Below are 23,609 nucleotides of genomic sequence, written 5' to 3'. Positions count from 1 at the left end.
GAAAACAAAATAGACCTTTATCTTGGATAACGACCATGGGGAAGGATCCAATGATATTCAAAGCACATTTTGAAACTAGAAGTTGGCATCAACCACCTGCTGACGAATATCTGAGTTGAGCTAAACCAACTGGAGCAAAACCAATACTGAGACACAGCAAATAATTACTGAAAAATGACATTGATAATGGAGCAAATTGTTTAAAAAAAGTAATTTTCAAAATTGTTTCCAGAACTATCAAATGTACAAAGAACAATGCTGAAGAACTGACTTTTACTGGACCATTAGAATAGAACTATTTCTGCTGATGGGTGAGGGGAATAAAACTGAAATACTTGTATATTTATATATGCAGATCACCTGGCCAAGATGGAGGCAGCATGGCACAAGTTTCTTAAAGGGACTAGGCGATTAATCCCCTCAAAGACAGCAATTTCCTATTTGTATGTGGATGCTTCATAAATGAGGAAGAATGTTCCCATTACCACACTGGTTAAACATAAAAGTAATGACTAAGAGGCAATTATTTTCCAATGATCTAATTGTGCAATTCAATAAAGTAGTAAAATGAAAATAATCAGAACAAAGTAATTACTGAAATTCAAACAAGGATCAATTTACTTTTTTTCAATATAAGCATTAGGTCTTGAAAAAGATGTATGCTATAAACTTAAGTTATTTATGAAGTGGTCCAATAAGTTACCTCCTCAATGCATTACCAGCCACATAATTTCCCCCCAGATTTTTTTTTAATCTAACTTACCAGCATGGTAAAATGGTGAGAGCTCACATTTCATAATGCTTCAATTACAAAATACTGTAAATACACAAATTACTTTTCTTTCTAATGTAGCAAGAAAAATAACTCCAACACACGATACAAAATTTAAAAAAAAACACAGCTGTTGGTCAACATATAATGCCCTGGGTTTATTTTGTGAGAGTTCTGTCACAATTCCAGGTGGGATTAAAAACCTTGAGGATAAATATGCCATTGGACTGGGCATTCAGACTCAGGTACTGACAAAGCACTAGTAGTAGTCTGTTAAGTACCAATCTCTTCACAGAAGAGAGGTCTATTATTTCCAAAGGAAGGCACCCGATATCGTGGTTCTGGCCTTATAGCCTTCACAAGAATCTGAAAGTAAAAGCTGGCTGTTTCAGAAACTGGAATGATGATACACGTACAGCAACTACTGCATTCATCTCCCTTATCTCCTTGTTGTTTCTTCTCTTTTTCACGTGAACAAGTGAAGAATGAAGTCTGCGTGTACAGGAGCACAAAATCAACAAGAAAATTACAACTTGAACAGATACAAAAATAACTGAATGATGAACTATGAAAAAAGCTAGGGAATCTGATACAGCTCAGATTTGTTTTGAAGGACGTCCAATTTGTTTAAACTCAAATGAGCAAAAAAAATCTCTAAGCAGCATAGAAAATAATTAGTGCTAAAATAATTTTGCAGAAGCTTCTCCGCTTCTGAAAAAAAAGTGTGACTTCATTTCCAGCTTGTTACTTGCGTTAGAACAAATATAAGTGGAAGATCCCTATGTCTCCATGAAGTAGTTCCATCCCCATTTACAAACCGATGCCTTAATTTTCAAATCTGTATGTATGTCACCATTTTTACATGATACACAGAAACTCAGGGACCCAGAGGGGAACCAAGTATGTTCACCATATACAAAATACCGAGGAGTCCACAGCTACCTAACACATTGACTACAGCACAGGAACCAATGAAGGTACAGTGTACAAAACTGTAAACACAGCACAATAAATAGATAAAACAGCAGGTTCCGCACCATGCACATGATGTGATGACACTTCATCTCTATAGATCTCTCACATCTCACACTCTTACTGGTTGCAATTTTGTTTTTTTTCCAAGTGCAAAGCATCACAAATGAACAGTTCAGTATTCAAGTAACATATATACAAGTGTATTACAAATATGCAGTACTGTACAGATAATTGCTGTATCATAATTTACAGATGTCAATTCCTATTAACAGTAACAAAAAAGCATGAGATGTGCATTGCCATCAAGTCCCCAGAGCTGCCATGGAAACGCAATGTGCTGCATTCCACCATCCCTTGCATTCACAAACGCTATTGATGCATAGCACCTAAATGAGTTCCCAAGGCTGCAGCTGTCTTTGTGGACACTACGTTACTTCCATTGCCACTGTATTGTCTGCTATACTGTTTAGTGCTGGCTTTTCTGTGTCATGGTTTTCCCTGGAGAAAGAGAGATACACTGTTAGTCACTGCTCTATGATCATTTTTCATATTTACAACATATCAAAATACATAACAGTAGCAATGGATTAAATTGACCTTTGCAGTAACCCAACTTTAGCTAGGTTTTATGAAATGAATCAGTTAAGATCTCTATCAATTATTCAATTAAAAAAGGTTTCTGTCTCCCATTGCCCCATGCTGTGTCTTGTGTATGTATGTAACCCTGCACAAGATTATGACACGAGTGCTCAATTTCCACCGACTCCAATCTGCCCAGGCATTTTGCTTGCTATATATACACAATTGAACGGTCAGACCCATAATTTATTCCAGTATCACTGTCTCATGACATTTCCCTGTATTTTTTCAAGTAACAAGCCATTTATCTTAATAATGGATTGCCTAGTACTTTGTTATCCAATAAGTCAAACATCAGCAAGGACTAGTAAACTGACTTGGTTGCTCTGTATAGGATGCCAAAGTTCTTCAGACAAATTATAGTTTCTCTTGAAAGAGGAAGGCTAGACTAGCAAAACAGACTTGGCAATCTCAGAGAAATAAAACACAATTTGAAGCAATAACCTCAGATGAGGTTTTCAACCTGGTCTATAAAATCAACCACTACGGCATTGAGCTCAATTACTGTGAATTAATATAAAAGCACTGCAATCTACAAAATGTTTGCTCGATGAACTTGATCCAATGGCTTCAATAATCTATTATCCCTATATAGAAGGCATCCATGGCATACAGCCTTCCTTCATAGTGAACACAGGGCTTTTGCCCTGGATGGGTGATCATAGTTTACTTGTTCAGTCCACTTGCTTCAACTGAGAATGATGTTGAAGTGGAAAGGATTGCAATATTTAGAGAATGGCATGGTGCGATGCCCACTTCTCCTACAGTTGAACTAAATGCTAAGATTTGTAACCGTTATGGCAATGTGCGCTGGAAAATCCTCCACTGCAATTCAATATTTTTAAGAGGGTCTTCACAAAAGTGCACTCCTCAAAAGTAATAGATGATTATCCTGAGCCACAGATTACTTTCTCTCCTAGACAACATGAAGCATGCCTGGTGTTTTTGTTACAGCATGGTCCAAAGACCAATTATGATACCCTACACTTGATTAATGGTCAACATGAAAGCTTGGACTTGGATTTTTGAAAGTAAACTAGACCCAGCAGTCTTGCTGGTAAAGGAACCAGCAGTCAATCCTTCCAAGAATCATTTCCTAGCAGCTTGAAGATAGACGGCAGAATGGCGTCTGGAACAGGTTATGCATTACACAAATTATGCAATGTGAAGAGACAATACAAGTATTGGCATGACCCAACACCAAACAGACTAAAGTAAGACTTGCATTAAAGCAATGATGCATGTTTTCACCATATATTTATCATAAATCTTCCAAAACCTGCATAATGCCAAACTTAAGTAAAATGAAATAGACTAGTCCTAGTTTAACAGCTGCAGCTGAAGAATTGACCAATAAATGTCAAGTTTACAATATCTCAGTAAGTGCCACCAATGAGGGGAGAAAAAGAATTGCGATGCAATTCAAGCGTGAAACCTTACATCTAGCATCAGATGAGGAATGATCATGGGATCTGTATGACAACTGCAAGGTGCAAAAATACATATGAATGTCCAAAAGAGGACAGGTAAAGACCAGTTGGTCCATTAAGCATGTTCTATACTGACATGGTGTAACTTCTTCACACCACCACCCATTCACTCACCCATCTATGCAGCCTTGCAATGTCCTGAGACAGGCAAAAAGAGAGAAAAAAAACCATAGGCCAATTTAGGAAAAACTCAAATTCCTCTCCACCCCCCCGCAAGATCAAATAAATTCCAGGAGGCCAGTGATTGTGTAACACCCACCCCAATAATTAGACGATGGTCTACTGATTTGCATGCGGAGATTAACAATTGTTATTTAAACAATGCAAGCTTTCTGCACATTTTCCAGCCATTCTGCTTATTCAGAATTTCCACTTCACTTGTGTGCATGTTTATTACATCATATAGCTATAGTACACATCTGTTCCATTCATTGTTAATATGAGGGAATGCCAGCAAAACATACCCAGGGTGGGCACACAGTTAAGTTATTCTTGCTTAGCACTCCCTGGAGAAATTTCCATTATTTTGTTGTTCTATTGAAGCACAAAGCAGATACTTAGTAAAAAAAAAAGTCCTCCAATAAATTTCTTGCTAGCAGGATATATATATATATATAATATATACACACACACTAACTAGATTTTTAGTTAATACTTACATTACATTCAAGAACTACTCTGTTCTGTGCCTGAAGCAATATAAAGACTAAAACATCATTTTAATATCAGCTGCACAATCTTCTACCAAGAGCTATGAACATGGATGGTTTAATTAAGTTAAAACCACAAAAAGGATTAGCCATGGATAAAGAATGTTTCTTCACCGTTTAATGTATTATTTAAAAATGTCAAAGTAGAACTCACAGGACTTACTGAATTATGGTCTTCAAAATTCCAAATGAGCCACATAAATTTAAGCAGGCTTTCATATCAAAATATATTTCTGAAGCTATGATAACCAGAGATTTAAAAGTGAAAATAAGGTTTTTTTTCCAAAAAGGGGAAACGATCCGACTGCTCACTTAAAAAAAAAAATATTTAAAAAAACAAAAGCACTTTACTTGCCTCCCAACCTCCTGCTCCTACCCTTAAAGTTTCCCGATGTGCTGCAGTAAAGTCTCCTTTTATGACTCCTATTTCACCAGCTGGGTGGCAACATCACGTCTCTATGGCGCTATGAATTGCAGGGCCAGTGACGTGTTTATGGAGAGACACTTCCTGCAGGTGTGATGTTTAAAGAGTGAGTCATCATCAGTACCCCTTTATATAAAAATTCAAACCATTAAAAAATTAAGATCAATTTTAAAATTTTCAGAATCTGTGTGTGGGGAGAAGTTGATCCACTTGAACAGTGAGTTTTGGTGACATCGCACCAGTGGGCTCACCAACTCCTTCAAGCCAGCTCCTCAAATGTTCACCAGCACTTTGTGAAAAAGGGTACTGATCGAGAGAAATGCCATTATCACCTACATTTTGAGGTCTTCCTTTCTTTAAAAGTGATTCCACACAAAAATAAACTAATCAAAACTGTCTTGGGGAAGGCAGAAGAGGAGAAAGAACCATTGGGGACATAGTTCTTGTAAGAGTCAGCCACCATACTAAAACCATGAAAATACATTGTCTTGCTATAGTGTCTGCTACATATAAAGCTTTAAAGCTTTGAAGGCAACATAACAGGGTTGATGCAAAATACAAAAATAACCACTTCACACCAATATATATAGAGGGTAAACTAAATGCAAAAGAACAAAAACCATGTCAAAGATAAATGAACATTCTTTCCTCCACTGTTAAATTCAAATGAACCATGTCAAATAGTGGAAATCAGAAGCAGGGAACTTCCATAGTTGATTACAAAGCCAATTTGAAGCACAAAAGTGCCAAAGCATTTGTCTTGAGTTACCAAATCAAGACAAAATGCTTTGTAAAAGCAGGTACCTTTCAGATCGTCTGGACAAATCTCATTGCTAGACAAGGAACTGAACTTGTCCAACTTTTGCTGGTGGCTTGAAACCAGCTTTACAAAAATGACACATTCCACTGCCTATCTTAGTCAGATATTGCTCACTCATGGGCTGGTCTAATTGTTTCGCTGCAGACAAAGCAAATGGACTGCATTGGTGTAATTTCTTTGTTATTGTTATATTTCTCCACCCATTCCCAAAGGGGTTGACATTTGCTGGGGTATGTTTCAACAAGTGCTGGACACCCTCTAGTACCTTGTCCAACTCATTATTCATGCGTGAACTCTGGCAGGCTGTTTGACCATCAGGGGAAAGGAGCAATCACAGCCAACCCCAAATCTGATCGTATGTTCTCACACACACATCTTGCTTTGGGGGGAGGGCATCAATGGATAGCAATCAGAAGAAATAATCCTGGCTACTTTCCTCCCTGTCCTTTTCTGACCCAAGGTCAATTGTAGTACCGTTTTTGCTGCCCTGACTGAAACTAGCACACACAAGTAGTATAAATGTGAACAAAAACAGAAGATCGCACAAAAGCACAAGCTCAAAATAACTAGCCACAATTACATGGAGAGATTAAAACTGAAAGTGCTACCGACCACAAATGGATTTCATTTTCCATAAATTTGGATATCACAAGGTGTTCTCCAACTGAATTTCCTGCCACAAGTGGGTGACAGGTTGAAACGGTTGCTAGAGAAACACTCAAACATGTGAGAGGCCAGAAGAGTAAAGATTGCATATAATTGAAGACTGCTGGGATTTCACATTTCTGAGAAATCCCATTGTTTCCACACACACTCCTCCCCCAACCATCCTCACACGATTGGGCAACAATCCATTCATTGGTCAATGGAGACCGCACGAATAAAGAATGTCACCATCCAGACTTAAACTATATACATCATAAAATGCATCTTTACTACAGCACACAAGGAAACGAGCTGTTAAAGTCAATACTCTTCTTCCATAACAAAGCCCACTTATAACCAAATCATGTTAAATACTGAATTTAATGAAAAAGTCAACGTCATCAAGGCTCAACTGATGTAAATCTATACTATACAGTAAATAGAGAGATTCTCTAAAATGCAAGTCTTCAGTCAGAGAACGGAGCTTACCTTGGTACTCCATCCATGGAGGTGGAGCCTGGAACCTTGGGCACCTGACAATTTGCTGCTGTAGCCAGCTTTAAGGCAGATGTCGGAACAGTATTTAAAGTTCTAGGTATATGACGTGCATTCAGACTGGCGACAGAATTAACAGCAGCTACTGAGCTAGGTACACCTAGACGAAGGCTGTTGCCAAGCAGAACCTGAGGACTAGAGTTTGTAGCATTTCCATGGTGACTCAGTGCACTGTGGGAAGTTGCTGTCTGTGTGTTGCTGCAGGGTGGCAGTAAGGCTGAACCTGCTGATGATGATGATGATTGACTGGTTTGTACAAGTGCCGTAGGCATGGTACTAGTGAGGTGTAAGCCCTTGTACGATCCTGAAGGAAAGCAAAAACACAGAATTAGAACATAATACTTGCATGATTTTGGGACCAGGGCAAAGGAACAGTCAATCAAAAATTAGTGAAAACATTTAAATCAATGTCCATATACAAAGCTTTCAGGATGGATTGGGTTATGTTGAAGAAATGAAGCCCGTTTACACTTGAGAAGGCATCATGAGCTAGAAGTAGTTCAGTTCTCATCCATTTCATTTCAGACTAGCAGAGCAAGTACCGTGAAAAGCTAGAGCAAACAGCAGATGTAATTGACGGGTCTTTTACATTTTTTTGCTGGCCATATATTTTTGATGGGTGGAAGGAGGAATAAGGAAGGGCTGCAAGGAGCCTCGTCAAACTCAAAGCACTGATGACGCTTGTGAAGGTTCAAGGGTTGCGCTTCTCTAGGAAATGTTATATTGTGGGATATATATTTGTTTGCTCAGAGCATCCATCAGTGATTATCTCCCACATGTAAAGTGAACTCCGTATTCTACCGTCCAAAAAACAGGTCATAGCTACAAAGCTTTTCACAAAACTGTCACCTTCAGATCAGCTGGTTCTCTTGCTTCAACTGTTCCAACCAGGCATTGCGCCACTCCACTGACATTTAAATGGCAACTTTAGTTCGCAAATTCGATAGAAGCCCACACAAAATTTAAATTGTCCCACCCTGTAGCTACCCTGCTGAACTCTCTCTGACTTTAAAATCAGCAGGAGCCTGAACTAAAGTCAAGAGAGAAAACTAATTTAAATATTATAGTGCTAATGGAATGGAGTGCAGCAACTGATTGAAATGCAAGGATATGCTGCTTCTGTGGGTTCCAGTTTTTGCAGAAGTTGCCTTACTAGGATGATAACCAACCAGAAGGGAAACCAGAGAGGATATGACTCCCACCTTTTATCGCTGACAAATTTCTCATCTTATATGTGAATATATACAGTATTCCACATTATGCATACTAACTTTACAGAAACAAAAATACACTGCTCTGTTTAAGGTTTATAATTTCATTTAAAAATCATTAAAATAGGCATTGGATCAGCTTAAGTCAGAAGAGTTTTCTACCATAATGGGCCATAATATGCTGTGGCAAGGCATCTAACGGTTAGTTAGACTTGCCCTTGCACGTTTAGGATTAAAAATGTTTGCATGGCAAGTTGCTGAAAGCACAAGCTGATAATGCAGCGAGGGAAACAGGGCACCTGGGACCTGAGTGAACAGGGAAAGCAACTGTGTATCTCTTTAACCAATCAGATTGAAGGATTGTGAAATAAACAGCGCAAGGACTGAGAAGGAAGTGTAAGTTAGAGTGGGTGAATTCAATGTCAAATCAGGTACAGAAAGAGAAATAAAGGGGAGAAAAGATTGGATTGAGAGAGAAAAAGTAAAAAAGTTTTAGCTTTAAATTTGATATTTTAAAAATCTCCAACAATTAAAATCTGATGGAATGAGACTCCACACTTGTGATAGTTAATTTTCAGTGCCAGAGGTTGACTGGCAGTAATTAATACTTATCAAGTTGTTAAAAGGGTACTTGAGACTGAAATGGACAAGACGCAACTTTCTGTGCCATGTTTAGTTCATATCTACTGCACAAATACAGAAACTTTAGATCTCATCATTATTTTGACAGCAAATTATGGCCCAACATGTTGCACATTTCCTAGTACTGCAAATATAAAAAGAGATAAAATCAATGCTAAGTAATTGCATTGCAAAAATTCTTCAAAGGAATTGCTACACAGGGCAGGGTGAATGACATCAATTCTCTACAATTTGTATCTCCCCCCCCCCCCCCCCTCCCCACAGACATATGCATCATACTTATTTAATTAACTTCTCATTTTGTTAACATCTAGACTCACCTGAGGCTTGTAGGACACCGTTGATTCCAAGCACTACTTCCTCCTTCGCCTTGAATGCCATCAACTGTTCTGGTGTCATCAAAGCTGAGGCAGCAAATTGTGCACTAACTGAATCCAATGTTTTTGAAACAGAACCCTGCCACATAAAAATAAGTGTATCAAATCACACAAGGTCCAGAAATATTCCATTAAACAATCTAAAATCAATACAAGTTTTACTAGAAAACTTACAATACTAGAATTAGTGTTGCTATATTTCAGGTGTATGTATCCTACAAAATTCACCAACATCAAGAGTGCTAAGCCATTATGAATTGTATAGCAATTGTGTATATTTCATTTAACATTGAAAAGGCCTACAAATATAATGGCACGATGCACTGGGGCACCCATTACTGCTTGGAACAGTAAACAGCATAAAACATCTTCCAGGCACCATTTTCCTCCACTGAACTGCTCTTGCAGGGTTTCTCATTGGTAACCAAGAATAGTATTGTTGATGGCAGCAGCCGCAGGTACATTCATAGGAGAATATGTATAAAAAAATATTAAGAATAATTTGGAGTTGTACAGCATCACTTAGTATATCAACTCCCTCTACTGGATAGGTAGGCATCTAACAAAACCTTTTCTCACTTTTAATCACAAATTTCTAAATGCCAAGTGTGCCACAATCCTACAGTACTATTGCGGTTCAGTTGAGAAAGCATAATTTACTGCAGCAGTGGTTAAAAACAGATTATGCATTACTGTGATATATGATGCTTTCAACTGTCAATCAGACTCAGATGGGTTGCTGAACAGATAAAACTGCTCATCCCTGCCTGTGTTTTTTCTACTGTTAATAACTTGCTTCACAGTCAGCTTCAGTCTCCTTCAGTAATGTCATTGCTTAAAAGATATTTAAAAAGGAGACAAAAATGCTAATTGTGAAAAGATTTGAATTTTAAAAGAAGTTCTGATGATGAGACGGTCTTTAAAAGTATTGCAATTTTATAAATAATGTTCTTCATCTGAAGGTCACATTTGCTGTTGAATGTCAAATTCTATGTGGTTTACAGTACTACTTTTAAAGTAACAGGTTTTTCTGAACAGCGCTCTGCTCATTCTTACCTGTGAAGTATTGGAGCCTGAATTACTATGTGCTAGCTGTTGCTGAATCTGTGCAAGCTGTTGTTTCTGCATCAGTACTAGCTGCTGTTGATGTTGCTGGTATTGTTCTGCTGTAAATGCTGAACACAAATTAATTTATTAAGGCAAATTTGATGCAAAATTAAGAGCAGTGAAAAAATACTTGCAATTACACGGTCTTAAAATTCCAAAACGGGCAGATTCTACATACAATGTAAATATTGTAACAGCACTAAAATTATCAATATTTTTCATGTTAAAAATGTTGATTAGACACAAAGTTCATGGAGATACGACTTCTCCAACGTGTACTGATGCTACTACCCTTTCCAAGCAAGAAAGATACAAGTGATTTATCAAGTCAACCATCCCCACAAATTAAGACTAGTCATCTCAACACAACATACCATTCAGTAGGATTTAATTTACACAACATTTGATCAACTCTGAGGAGCTGAAGATAAAAATCAGAGGGACTGAGATATTTTTGGGGGAGGAAGGAAAGAAAGCACGGACAGAAGAGATATTGCATTAAAAACTTGCTGACAAGGAGGACAATCAGAGCAAACCCCCACCTGCCTCCACTCAGCATACAGGAATCTGTAAATGTTTAGTACACGTATACATCAAGTTTACTTAACAGCCATATACTTTTCTGCCTTAAAGGGACAAAGATTCTTTTTAACAGCAGAATAATATTTTCTGTATTACACGATTCTTATAAAATGCGTAATTCTACTTGCTGTGCGTATATATTTATTTTAAAAGGAACATTCCAAGATAAGGTCATGAATCTCAGCCTTGGCACCCTGCATCACCCATTCTTTTAGTGGAAAACTGTGCCGGAAGTCAAGGCTCAATGTCCAACCAGTTCAGCAGCAAACTTTAGACAACGAGCTGATGGCACCTCCAAATGGGAGGGCAGCTAACTGTATAGCAAGTATTTTTTCAGAAAGCATCTTTTGAAAATTGATTAAGTATTTTTGCACAAGTATTCTATAGCAAGGCCATCCTAGAATCTCATCACACTGCATTCTTTTATAACTGAGTCAGTCATACAAGATCAAGACAAGCTAGATTAACCTCATCTGCGTGTCTGGAGAATACTGTACACAAATAAAAGTAGGGGATTTTTTTTTGGTACACAGATGTTTCATCTGTGGTTCGATAGCATTTCTGTAAGACGTTTTGGAATTCTATCTCTGGATGGGCTATGTTGTGGAGGACAAAGCATTAAAATGTTTTAGCTGATGAAGCATTGAACACAAAGTTTCAAATTACCCAAGAATGTAATGGATGAGCTACAAAATTTTAGTAGCTGCAGTAGTTTAATCATCTTGAATTTAAAGTTTGTCTTTTAAACAAATTGATCTGCTCAACTTCAATTTAATACATTGGTTCATTCCACCCCCAAAAAAGCAAAACTGCAAACATGTTTTCTTCCCTCCCCCTTCTGCAACTGAATATTGTTCCAACAATTTTCATTCTTTAGCTATTGAGAGTGAATTGCCATATTTTCCAATTATATTTAAGCAAGCAACATGACCAAAATCCAGCTCTCATATGGAATGCAGCACATATATTTTTGCTGCTGCCAGTGTATACTACTATACCTGGGTAGCTTCTTGAATTTTCAATATAGAAATGTTCTCCAATAGAGATGATGACCAATTCATTACCAAAAAAAAGCTTCAACTCACATTGGTATTTTCATTGTGTATATTTATGCACGGATGGCCTCTGGCAACAAGATGGTAGGAATCAAGAATGGATGATGGCAGCCTATGATTCATCTCTAATTTAATATAGGTCGTGGCTTCCCAAGTGACTACGGTCAAATTTTCCCAAGGAAAGTTTCACCACAGACAGGACATCAGATTTACGCAAGGGCTGATCTTTCCTCGATTTCATGGGAATCATAAAAATTCTGAACTGATATCAGCTCACTCGAGAACTTAAAGCTTATGCTACAATTTTAGCATTGCTGCAAAATGGTACGGTTGTCGTATAATTTCCAAATCAGTGCCAGACTGAACTGGAGAGCAAGAAACTCCCAGGTTAGGTAGCAACTCCAGTGCAGTGCCAAACTGGATACAAAAATTGCCAAGGGGTCCCTTCAACTTCCCAAATACTTTTTAAACCTATACACAGTTATTTAAATGTTGAGAGAGTAGGGACACCTGTCATGCACAGACTCAACATTTAAATTTTATTTCTGTGAGGAACTCTGCCTGTAACCACAGGAAAACTGGAGTTTCAGTCAGATCGGAGACTGGCAGCCGAATCACAAGTACAGGATGCAGTATTTAGCCAAAAATAATCTAGGGTCCAAAAAAGTTTTTTTTTATGCTGTAAATCTTTTAGAATTTAAACTACAGTATTATAAATATTTCCTAAATCTGTTGGAATTCTGATTAGGATTTGAAATTGAGGCAAAACACGTGTGTGTTCATAGATAGCCATGATGTTACCAAATACTGGCTTCAAAATGCTGATTATAAGACAAAAGGATTCAATAAAGATAGCATAGTAGTATTTGTGGAAACAATGTTTGAGCAAAGTTCTGGATGCAGCCTGTGTTGAAGCAGCTTTTTGTGTCTTTGAAGCGTTATCTGCGTGGGATAGATAAACTTTACAACTAGTTGCTTTTCACATCTGGAGGAGAAAGCAACAGGATTTTGAAGGTGAATGTCAAGCTCTGAACTCCAACAGAACTACTTCATTTAAGATCTAGTTTGAGATTTTCGAATATGGAAATTTAGTATGGTTAAATTAGTATTCAGTATCTATTTTAATACTAGTTAAACCATAGAAGATAGCAACACCATAGAAGATTAAGACCAAGTTCTGTATTCAGGTCAAACAGAGTTAGAGGGCAGGGAGACAATTGCTCAAGGCGGTGAAGGGGCAAGAGACAGAGGGGGTGGGAGGAATAGAAATGAGGCAGCAGCAAGGTAGGGAGAAGTAGAGAAACCAATGGCGTTTTATAGGTAAGTGCTGATTCTAGAGTTAAGTATCAGCTACACTGCAACGATGACGAGTGGAACGATTAGGTTGACAGATGCAGAAGTCCACATGGTTTAGTAGTGTCATGTAATGTTACTCAAGTTCCACTGTACTTAATGGGGTCACAAACTGACTCATCTACAGGCACAATACCATAAAAATGTTGTAACCACTCAACTGTTTTAACAGTATATACAGTCCCCGTTTATCCCGAACAACCGCCTTATCAGGCAAATGGTGCCAAGCATTGCCGTTACCATAGACTTCAATTACAGATGTGATGCGTAAACCGTATATTAAGTGGGCTGATTATTTGACAGTTCAACAACTGTTCTCACTTTGTTAACGTGCGATTACCTGTCATTAAGTCCTAACCCCCGTGCGAGTTTGAACAAGTGACGTTAAATGTGTATTGAGAAGCAGTTTCCGTCTTCCTGACCAGCTGATTATTTTCTGTTTTGTGTTCGGAGAACAAAGCTGAGAAGTTAAAGCCCCTGGAAGTGGAGCTGCGGTGATTAGAGGATCGGTTGGGAGTCCATAGTCAACGACTTCGCCTACATGAAGAAGTGAGAAGAGATGAGGGACACCAACAAATCCACCAGTGCTTGGGTCTTGTACATCAGCATCTTCTCCACTGGCCTGCCAGGTCTTCTATCTGCAGCGGTTTTTCGAAGCCAAGAAACGCATTGTGTAACAGCGATCGGAGCATTGTGTTTAACACTGGCACGTGTATCTTGCGTCTGGAGGGTGTTCGGCAGGTCAGGGTTAATTTACAATATTTAATTTTATTCCTTAGGTTTGTAAAAGTTGGATTCCTGTTGAATTGATATTTATTTCGGCTTGTGTAAGGAATTTCTGATGATTAAAACTTTTTTTTTTTTTTTTTACATGACTTGTCTTTTTCTTTGAAAGATGCGAATAGGTGGCATGTTACATTGACATGCCGAATAAATTAACCGCCCATATTGTTATTAAAAAAAGTAAAAAGGTTTTCTCTTTAGTAATATGATGCAGCTGCAGTCACTAGTGTTAACTGGCAATGATTCTGTACAAACGGAGTGGGATCCTCATGTTAAAACAAATAGCTGCGCTTTCACTATTTGCTGTTCAGTTGGCGGCTCCAGTTCCCAATCACTGGGTTAATTTCACGGACTAACCTGTTAACTCAAACTGGGATACAAATGTTGCACTGTAAAAGCAAGATAGCGCTTCATAATTTAAAACATGACATCTCTGAACCACTCCATTAAAGCATCCACATTGTCAGAGGGTTATATCTATTAAATAATTGGTCTCAAGTGCATAAGATGTTACAATGTGATTTCAATACAGTCCACACATTTTTAGACAAGGAGCTGCGGGTGGCTCGAGAGAGGAGAGAGAGAAATAAACTTTCCCCAGGCGTTATACCAGCCATCATGGATAGCGGGCAATTAGTGTTCGCACGAACATGCCCGCTATAAGAAGTGGGGCCTGTATATGCAAATTTCACTCATGCGTATATTTAATGATTAATTGCATCGTATTTTCAAATTTTTTGGGGCATTGGTAAAAAACAATTCCCTCCCAGTCTTACACTTAAACTAGGTCTGGAAGTACACACGCTTCACATTTGAGAGTTATCATACACAATGCGTTGTACAGCATGTCCATCACACTTTGTGATGTCACAACTTAAATACACACGCATCTCTGGAACAGACTTTCATTGCCAAATTCAACAGAGAACTGTTTTGAGATAAGTTTAAACTTCCTTATTTTTCCAGTGTATTCGGGAATGTTACTGATGGGAATATAGGTGCATAATATTTTTATGAAGCAACAGTATTTTTATTTGTATATATTTCATGCGCATAAAGTATGCACATATGCATCAGTGTACATTATAGGTGATGTTCCAAATAAAAACAGCTTTATTTTCTGAATTTACCTGTGTTTTTTGTGGGTCCAATTTTTACTCCCAATTTTTGACTCAATAAAACCTGACAAAATGCCCCAAGAAACACATGCTTTCAAAATCCTCCTCCTGAGGCCCCCAACATCACAGAAGCCTGTCTTCAGCCAATTCGATTTGCTCCACGTGATATCAAGAAACGGCTGAGCGCACTGGATACAGCAAAGGCGATGGACCCCGACAACATCCCGGCTGTCGTGCTGAAGACTTGTGCTCCAGAACTAGCTGCGCCTCTAGCCAAGCTGTTCCAGTACAGCTATAACACTGGCATCTATCCGACAATGTGGAAAGCTGCCTAGGAATGTCCTATCCACAAAAAACAGGACAAATCCAATCTGGCCAATTACCACCCCATCAGTCTACTCTCAATCAACAAGTGATGGAAGGTGTCGTTGGCAGTGCAATCAAGCAGCACTTACTCACCAATAACCTGTTCACTGATGCCCAGTTGGGGTTCTGCCAGGACCACTTGGCTCCAGACCTCATTACAGCCTTGGTCCAAACAGACAAAAGCGCTGAATTCCAGAGGTGAGGTGAGAGTGACTGCCCTTGACATCAAGGCAGCATTTGATCGAGTGTGGCATCAAGGAGCCCTAGTAAAACTGAAGTCAATGGGAATCGGAAGAAAGCTCTCCACTGGCTGGAGTCATACCTAGCACAAAGGAAGATGGTTGTGGTGGTTGGCGATCAATCATCACAGCCCCAGGACATCGCTGCAGGAGTTCCTCAGGGCAGTGTCCTAGGCCCAACTATCTTCAGCTGCTTCATCAATGACCTTCCCTCCACCATAAGGTCAGAAGTGGGGATGTTCGCTGATGACAGCACAGTGTTCAGTGCCATTCATAACTCCTCAGATAATGAAGCAGTCCATGTCCGCATGCAGCGAGACCTGGACGACATTCAGGCTTGGGCTGATAAGTGGCAGGTAACATTCGCGCCACACAAGTGCCAGACAATGACTATCTCCAACAAGCGAGCATCTAACCACCTCCCCTTGACATTCAACTGCATTACCATCGCCGAATCCCCCACCATCCAACATCCCGGGGGCCACCATTGACCAGAAACTTAACTGGACCAGCCACAGAAATACTGCGGCAACAAGAGCAGGCCAGAGGCTAGGTATTCTGCGGCGAGTGTCTCACCTCCTGACTCCCCAAAGCCGTTCCACCATCTACAAGGCACAAGTAAGGAGTGTGATGGAATACTCTCCACTTGCCTGGATGAGTGCAGCTCCAACACTCAAGAAGCTCGACACCATCCAGGACAAAGCAGCCCGCTTGATTGGCACCCCATCCACCACCTTAAACATTCACTCCCTCCACCACCGGCATACCGTGGCTGCAGTGTGTACCATCTACAAGATGCACTGCAGCAACTCGCCAAGGCTTCTTTGGCAGCACCTCCCAAACCCGCAACCTCTACCACCTAGAAGGACAAGGGCAGCAAGCGCATGGGAACACCACCACCTCCAAGTTCCCCCCCAAGTCGCACACCATCCTGACTTGGAAGTATATTGCCGTTCCTTCATTGTCGCTGGGTCAAAATCCTGGAACTCCCTCCCTGACAGCACTGTGGGAGTACCTTCACCACATGGACTGCAGCGGTGGCTCACCACCACCTTGTCAAGGGCAACTGGGGAGGGGGCAATAAATGCTGGTCTTGCCAGCGACGCTCACATCCCATGAACTAATAAAAAACAAATTCTCTGAATTTACCTGTTTTTTGTGGGTCCAATTTTTACTCCCAATTTTTGACTCAACAATATAACCTGACAGAATGCCCCAAGAAACACATGCTTTCAAAATCAGCAATAAACATTAACTTTTAAACAATCTTTACATACATTGCATCATAAACTACTATAGGATTGTCTACCAAGTAGGGTCATCATTCTAGATTAAGTCCTGGCTGCCAAACAGGGGAATTGAGAACAGATGAATTTTGAAACTGGATCATCACTAATGACACCAAGGTATCCAGTCCTGCAACACTCTCCTTGTGCCACATGAAAGGCTTGGTGGGCAAATACAATGGCATTGTCAACACCATTGTCTATTTTTATTTTCCCCCCCAATTAGTTAATTCTAGAGTTCAAACAGGGGCTCCAAATCATAACACAAGAAAGTTTAGGAACAGGAAAATGACATTTGGCTCAACAAACCTATCCTTTTTTGTTGCTCTCAATCACATTCTCCTGCCTTCTCATTATATCGCTCTATTGCCTATTTCTCCAATTATTTCTTCAACATATTAATACAACAAGTTCTTTCAACAGCCCTGCCTAGTACCCAAAGGGAAATTAGTAACTTTTTTCTTTATTATATCCCTAAGAATGTTGCAACCACTCAACTGTTTCAACAGTATATAGATACAGTTCCCACCTCTTACACCGCGAAGGGGGGGGGGGGGAAAGAGAAAGAGCGGGAGATAAAAATTGTATCCGTATGTTTTAGCGCACTGGATATAGAGCCCATTAAATGGAAGGAATGAGCAACTAGTTTGAACCTTAGTATCATACAGCACAGAAGGAGGCCATTTGGAAAGAGCTATTCCATTAGTCCCACTCCCATTCTTCCCTCACAGTCCTGCAAATTTATCAGTATACATCCAATTCCCTTTTGAAAGTTACTATTGAATTAGCTTCCACCACCCTTTTAGGCAGTACATTCCAGATCATAACTTACTGTGTAAAAAAATTCTCATCTCCCCCTAGCTTTTTGCCAATTATCTTAAATTTGTCCTCTGATTACCGATCCTCCTACCAGTGGAAAATTTCTCCTAATCTACGCTATAAAAACCTTAATTTTAGAACAACTCTATTAGGTCTCCCCATAACCTTCTCTAATTTTTCCACATAATTGAAGTCCCTCATCCCCTGTATAATTCTGGTAAATCTCCTCCGCACCCTCTCCAAGGCTTCGACATCCTTCCTAAAATGTGGTGCTCAGAATTGGACACCATATTCTTGCTGAGGCCTAACCAGTGATTTATAAAGGTTTACCATAATTTCCTTGCTTTTGTACTCTACTTCGTATTCATAAAGCCAAGGATCCCATATGCTATTTTTTTTTAAATCAGCCAAATCAACTTGTCCTGCCAGCTTCAAAGATTTGTGTATATGAACTTCCAGGTCTCTATGTTCCTGCACCCACGTTAAAATTGCACCCTTTAATTTAGATTGCCTCTCTTCATTTTTCCTTCCAAAATGCAACACTTAACACTTTTCTGCATTAAATTTAATCTGCTATGTGTTTGCCCGTTTCATCTGCCTATGTCCTCCTGGAGTCTGTTACTATCCTCCTCACTGTTTAATATTATTCAAGTTTCTCAAATAGGGTAACATATGCCCTGGTTTCTTTTAAATCTATATAGAAAATAATCAGAACACTGCATTTTTACATGTAAAATTAATAAAGAGTATCTTGCACCTGACCTTCACTCTAAGCAATTAGTGCAGCAAACAGTGATGAGCAATCACCATGACTCAATGCTCCTTATACAGACAGAAAAGATAAATGAATAGTGTGGAATGTACCCATTTTTGAAAGCACGTTTAATAGGCTTGGTTAAAATCTGGAGAAGTGATTTCAGTTGCTGAGGTAACCAGTTAGTACCCACAGTACTGTAACTTAAATCCCTCTCCCTTACTATTAAGCACAGCAAGTGACAAACTATATAGTACACAAAATAGATACCAGCTAACTAACAAGTTCAAGGTTGCAACTCAATATCAAGGTTTAGGTACAGGTCAAACCACTCCATCTTGTATCCTATGTCTAGGCATCAAATCATACCAACTACAGGAAACTTTTGATTAACCGACACCTAAATAACCGGAAATGTCGGTTAACCGGCAAAATTCAGGAGTAGGTTCAGGTAACTTATTACTTGCTTTCCTCCATGTGTTGCTGTGCAAGGGTGTGGCTGCAGCTGTTGCTAAGCTACAGAGACGCTTGCAACTTGTGGCCATTGTTTTGAAGCTGTTAAGCAACAGGGTTTGTTGCTTTATACGGAGCTCTCAGCTCCGTATCTTTTACTATAGCGTTCGGTTATCCGGAATTTTTGATGAACCGGCACCACGTCGGTCCCGTCCGTGCCGGATAATCCTGTATATTATTTTCCAACACGTCAATAGATAACAACCAGGAGCAAGAAACTCAATCTGATTTCCCCTCCCTAGCCCAGGGCAACCGAAGTCTAGTATAGTGCCCCAAAGTTGTCCCAAGTCAGATCAACAAACACAGCACAGAGCAGGAACATTCTGATCTATATGGTTTAGTACTGGAGGTGGCTTTACTCATTAAGCCATCAGGAAAGTTTGAAAGTATTTTCAACAAAAATATTTTTGCATCAATGTGACAACTTCACAGAATAGTCATTCTGCAGCCCTCCATTAAATTAGCACTTGTAAGAACTGCCCAAAATAAACAAAGAAAACAAATAAATGCTAATATGTTGCATCAAACAAAAAATATGGAAGGATTAAATATCTCACCACTGCACTGCGGTAACCAGTTAGTACCCAGACAGTACTGTAACTTAAATCCCTCTCCCTTACTATTAAACACAGCAAGTGTCAAACTATACAGTACACAAAATAGATACCAGCTAACTAACAAGTTCAAGGTTGCAACTCAATACCGAATTATAATCGCCATGATCCAATTTTTTTTTTTATATAACAGCCTCTCAGTCCTGGACAAGTGTGCGCCATTTGTGTGTTGAAAAAGACTAGTATCTATATTGTATCTTGCATCTCAAATACCTCCAAATGCTTCACACAACAAATTACTTTGAAGTGCACATATCTGGTATATATGCACTATTATTGGAACTTTTTTTTTGACTCATCACATATTATACAGGGCATTGGTAAGACCACATCTGGAGTACTGTGTACAGTATTGGTCTCCTTGTTTAAGGAAGGATGTAAATGCGTTGGAAGCAGTTCAGAGAAGGTTTACTAGACTGATACCTGGAATGGGTGGGTTGTCTTATGAAGGTTGGACAGGCTAGGCTTGTATCCACTAGAGTTTAGAAGAGTAAGAGGTGACTTGATTGAAACATATAAGATCCTGAGGGGTCTTGACAGGGTGGATGTGGCGAGGATGTTTCCTCGTGGAAAATCTAGAACTAGGGTCACTGTTTAAAAGGGGTCGCCCATTTAAGACAGAGATGAGGAGAAATTTTTTCACAGAGGGTCGTGAGTCTTCGGAACTCTTTTCCTCAGAGGGCAGTGGAAGCAGAGTCTTTGAATATTTTTTAAGGCAGAGGTAGATAGATTCTTGGTAAGCAAGGGGGTGAAAAGATTTCAGGGGTGGGCAGGAATGTGGAGTAATCGGATCAGCCATGATCTTATTAAATGGCGGAGCAGGCTCGAAGGGCCGAGTGGCCTACTCCTGCTCCTAATTCGTATGTTTGTAACTCATCCAGCCAACAAATAAACTAAAAAATATAAAGTATGAGTCACACAAAATATACATTAACACCAATTGAACATGTATAAGAATCAAAACTAACGATCTTTGAACTCTGGAGGTTCAACCTGCACACTGTAGTTATCTTTCACATTTGTCAGGAGGGGAATATTAAAATGGCCCTTGGCTCCTACATCTTTCCCTTTCAGCTACCCACTCAACTTGTGTATCCTTCTTCTCTTCATCTACTTCACCCTTATCCTCTCCCCATTCCTCCAAACACCACACAAACACATGCAAAGTTAATACTAATTATACTTGGTACTGACTTCCCAAGTGCAACACCACAGGAGATTAACTGGTAAAGCGTAAAATAGGCTTGATCCAACACTGCTGAAAATTAGACAAACTATATGAAACTGCACAACTACGCTATCTTAATTCCCAAATATGAATTCTAGTTACTGGACATATTGAAATTCTTTAGTAACTTGTAATAAGAGAAATGACTTCAAATACAGATGCCAATGAATGTGAATAGTTATAATACACAACCAGACCCAAAAGCCCAAAGAGAAAATGTAAATTTCTAATTGGAAATAAGAGAGATCCAACATGTATATAAAGCTTATACATGACTTTTACCAAACACCACAAAAATGCATTGGTCATTTTCAACCTTATGAAACCCTAAATCTGGGAAATATTGGTATAATACACAGCTCACGAGACTGAGCCAAAACCAAACTGGAATATTACAGCAGATACAATAAGCCAGTCTGTCTTCTAGTAGCTTAAAAAGCTCCACTGATAGTGACAATCTAAAGACTAAAAATCCTACAGATTAACAGACACAAAAGTTTAAATCATACAGGATTTCCTGGCCTAGCTAATCACAAACAAAAACAGTGAAATGTAACAAGTATGAAATACATATCAAATTAGTCATAACTAATTCTGTAATTACTGGCAAATATTCATTATAAACTGCCAAAATAAATAATGCATTGAAATCACAAACATAAAAACAAATCTAACATTCCTTTCTCCTTACGTGAAGACTAAAAAGTAAAACTCCTTCCACTTTTGACTGATAGTTTGAACATGTTGAATATTTGTATTTTCGAAACTGAACTGGTAAACCACTAATATTTTTGGAAACAGTGATCAAACTCAATCACTAACATTTACAAGGACCACAACTACAGTAAGTGTAGCCAGAAATTATGTATATAGGGGACTGATGGTTTGATGAGAATTCATAATGCTTTAAACTAACTTATGCTTGATACACTAAAGTCATGCAACTGGTTCCACTACGTTGACTCTCCATAAACCACTGGCACTTTTGATAGTAGTAACAGTAATGTTTTGGCTAAGAGAAGACCATTGGTCATCTAGCCTAAGTTAGTTTAAAGCATTATGAATTCTCAACAAACCATCAGTCCCCTATATACATAATTTCCGGCTACACTTACTGTAGTTGTGGTACTTGTATGGTAAATGTTAGTGATTGAGTTTGATCATTGTTTCCAAAAATATTAGTGGTTTACCAGTTCAGTTGTGAAAATACAAATACTCAACATGTTCAAACTATCAGTCAAAAGTGGAAGGAGTTTTACCTTGCTTCAGATATTTGGGAGGGAATCTGCAAACTCCACAGTACCCTTGGCCAGCAATGATCAGAGCCTGGAGCCTTACTTACCTTCAGCCTCCTAAACCTTTCTACAAGACCTTCCCTTGTGATACCCTTGACATTTCTCACATTTTTCAATGCTAAATAGTCACCAAATTACAATTTAGTAACCTGGACCTCGGGCACCACTTGCCCGCTGCTACTCGTATACAGTCCAGCTTCCCACTGCACCCTTCTGAAATATTTGCTTTGTTATTCTCCTTTATATTTTCTATTATATTTCTCTCATGTTCCCTCTTTGTTGCTTGTACGTTTCTTCAGAATTTTATGCACCCTTTCTCCATAAAGCCGAACATACCTTTTTATCCATGTCAGTTCTACTTTCCTCTATTGGTTTCTGGGAAACTGCCTTTGCGATGAAAAAAAAAATTCTCCTTAAAGCACTCCCATTTTCTTTCCATACCCTTCCCTTGAAATAGTTCTTCCCCATTTTATTCCTTTAATACAGCATTTCATCCCTTCCAAGTTTGCTTTCCTGAAATCCATTTTCTTAATGGTTATCAGTTTTTTCTTTGTTTCAATCTTAAAAAATTACTATGATCACAAGACCCAAATGTTCAACTTGGCTTACGGCATTCATTAAAATCCAGTATTGTCTTCCCTCTTGTGAATTCCTTCACCGCTGTTTAAGAAAATTTGTGTAGGACTCAATAAATTCCCTTGCGCTGCAAGTCTGTCAGGAATATAAAAATTCCCCATGATTATAACTAAGGCCTCATTACTAATCTTATGATCTGCCACAGCAACACATATACCTTGTGTAGCAACAGTCCTACCAGTAACATTTTCCCCAGATCCACCCAAAAATACTTTGCCAATTTCTAGTACCTTCCTTGCAGCAATGTAGAAACCTTCCTATATTTTACAAATTGAGCCTCTCTTCCAGTCATCTTATGATACAGAAAATCACAATCTAAAACAAATAGCTGGGTTGGATTTTGTTACGATGCTGCAGTACTACTTCTGGGTTCAAACAACTTTATAAACTGCAGGATTGATTTTGTCTGTATGCTTACAGCTTATAACAAACTGCCATTTTTATTGTACGAGTTCAAGCCAGATCAGTAAACCTGACTGCAATTCTCATTTTAAAATTTTCCTTTAAAGCATCATTAAAACTGGTCACTGTCAAATCTCTTTCAGCAGAGATGAGTGGTGGTAGGATATGTTACTCTGTAACCAAAATCACTCATCTCTCA

General features: G+C 38.9%; 1 protein-coding gene across 3 annotated transcripts in view; it reads right to left on the bottom strand.

Moving 5' to 3' along the window:
• Positions 1-595: 595 nt before the first annotated feature.
• LOC147117052 (enhancer of polycomb homolog 1-like) overlaps positions 596-23,609 on the bottom strand; it is a 245,519-nt gene continuing 222,505 nt past the window's right edge. For 2 of the 3 annotated variants that reach the window (XM_085987654.1, XM_085987651.1), the window contains 4 exons: positions 10,317-10,435; positions 9,204-9,339; positions 6,965-7,334; positions 596-2,245 (listed from right to left, as the gene is read on the bottom strand). In XM_085987654.1, the coding sequence (XP_085843780.1) occupies positions 2,173-2,245; positions 6,965-7,334; positions 9,204-9,339; positions 10,317-10,435 (698 nt within the window). In that variant the 3' untranslated portion in view covers positions 596-2,172. The other variant, XM_085987652.1, reaches the window with a different exon arrangement.

The sequence above is a fragment of the Somniosus microcephalus genome, chromosome 5, assembly GCF_052327205.1.
Source record: "Somniosus microcephalus isolate GS21.2 chromosome 5, FLI_Smic_1.0, whole genome shotgun sequence".
Taxonomy (NCBI): Eukaryota; Metazoa; Chordata; class Chondrichthyes; order Squaliformes; family Somniosidae; genus Somniosus; species Somniosus microcephalus.
This window is presented reverse-complemented; position numbering and strand designations above follow the sequence as displayed.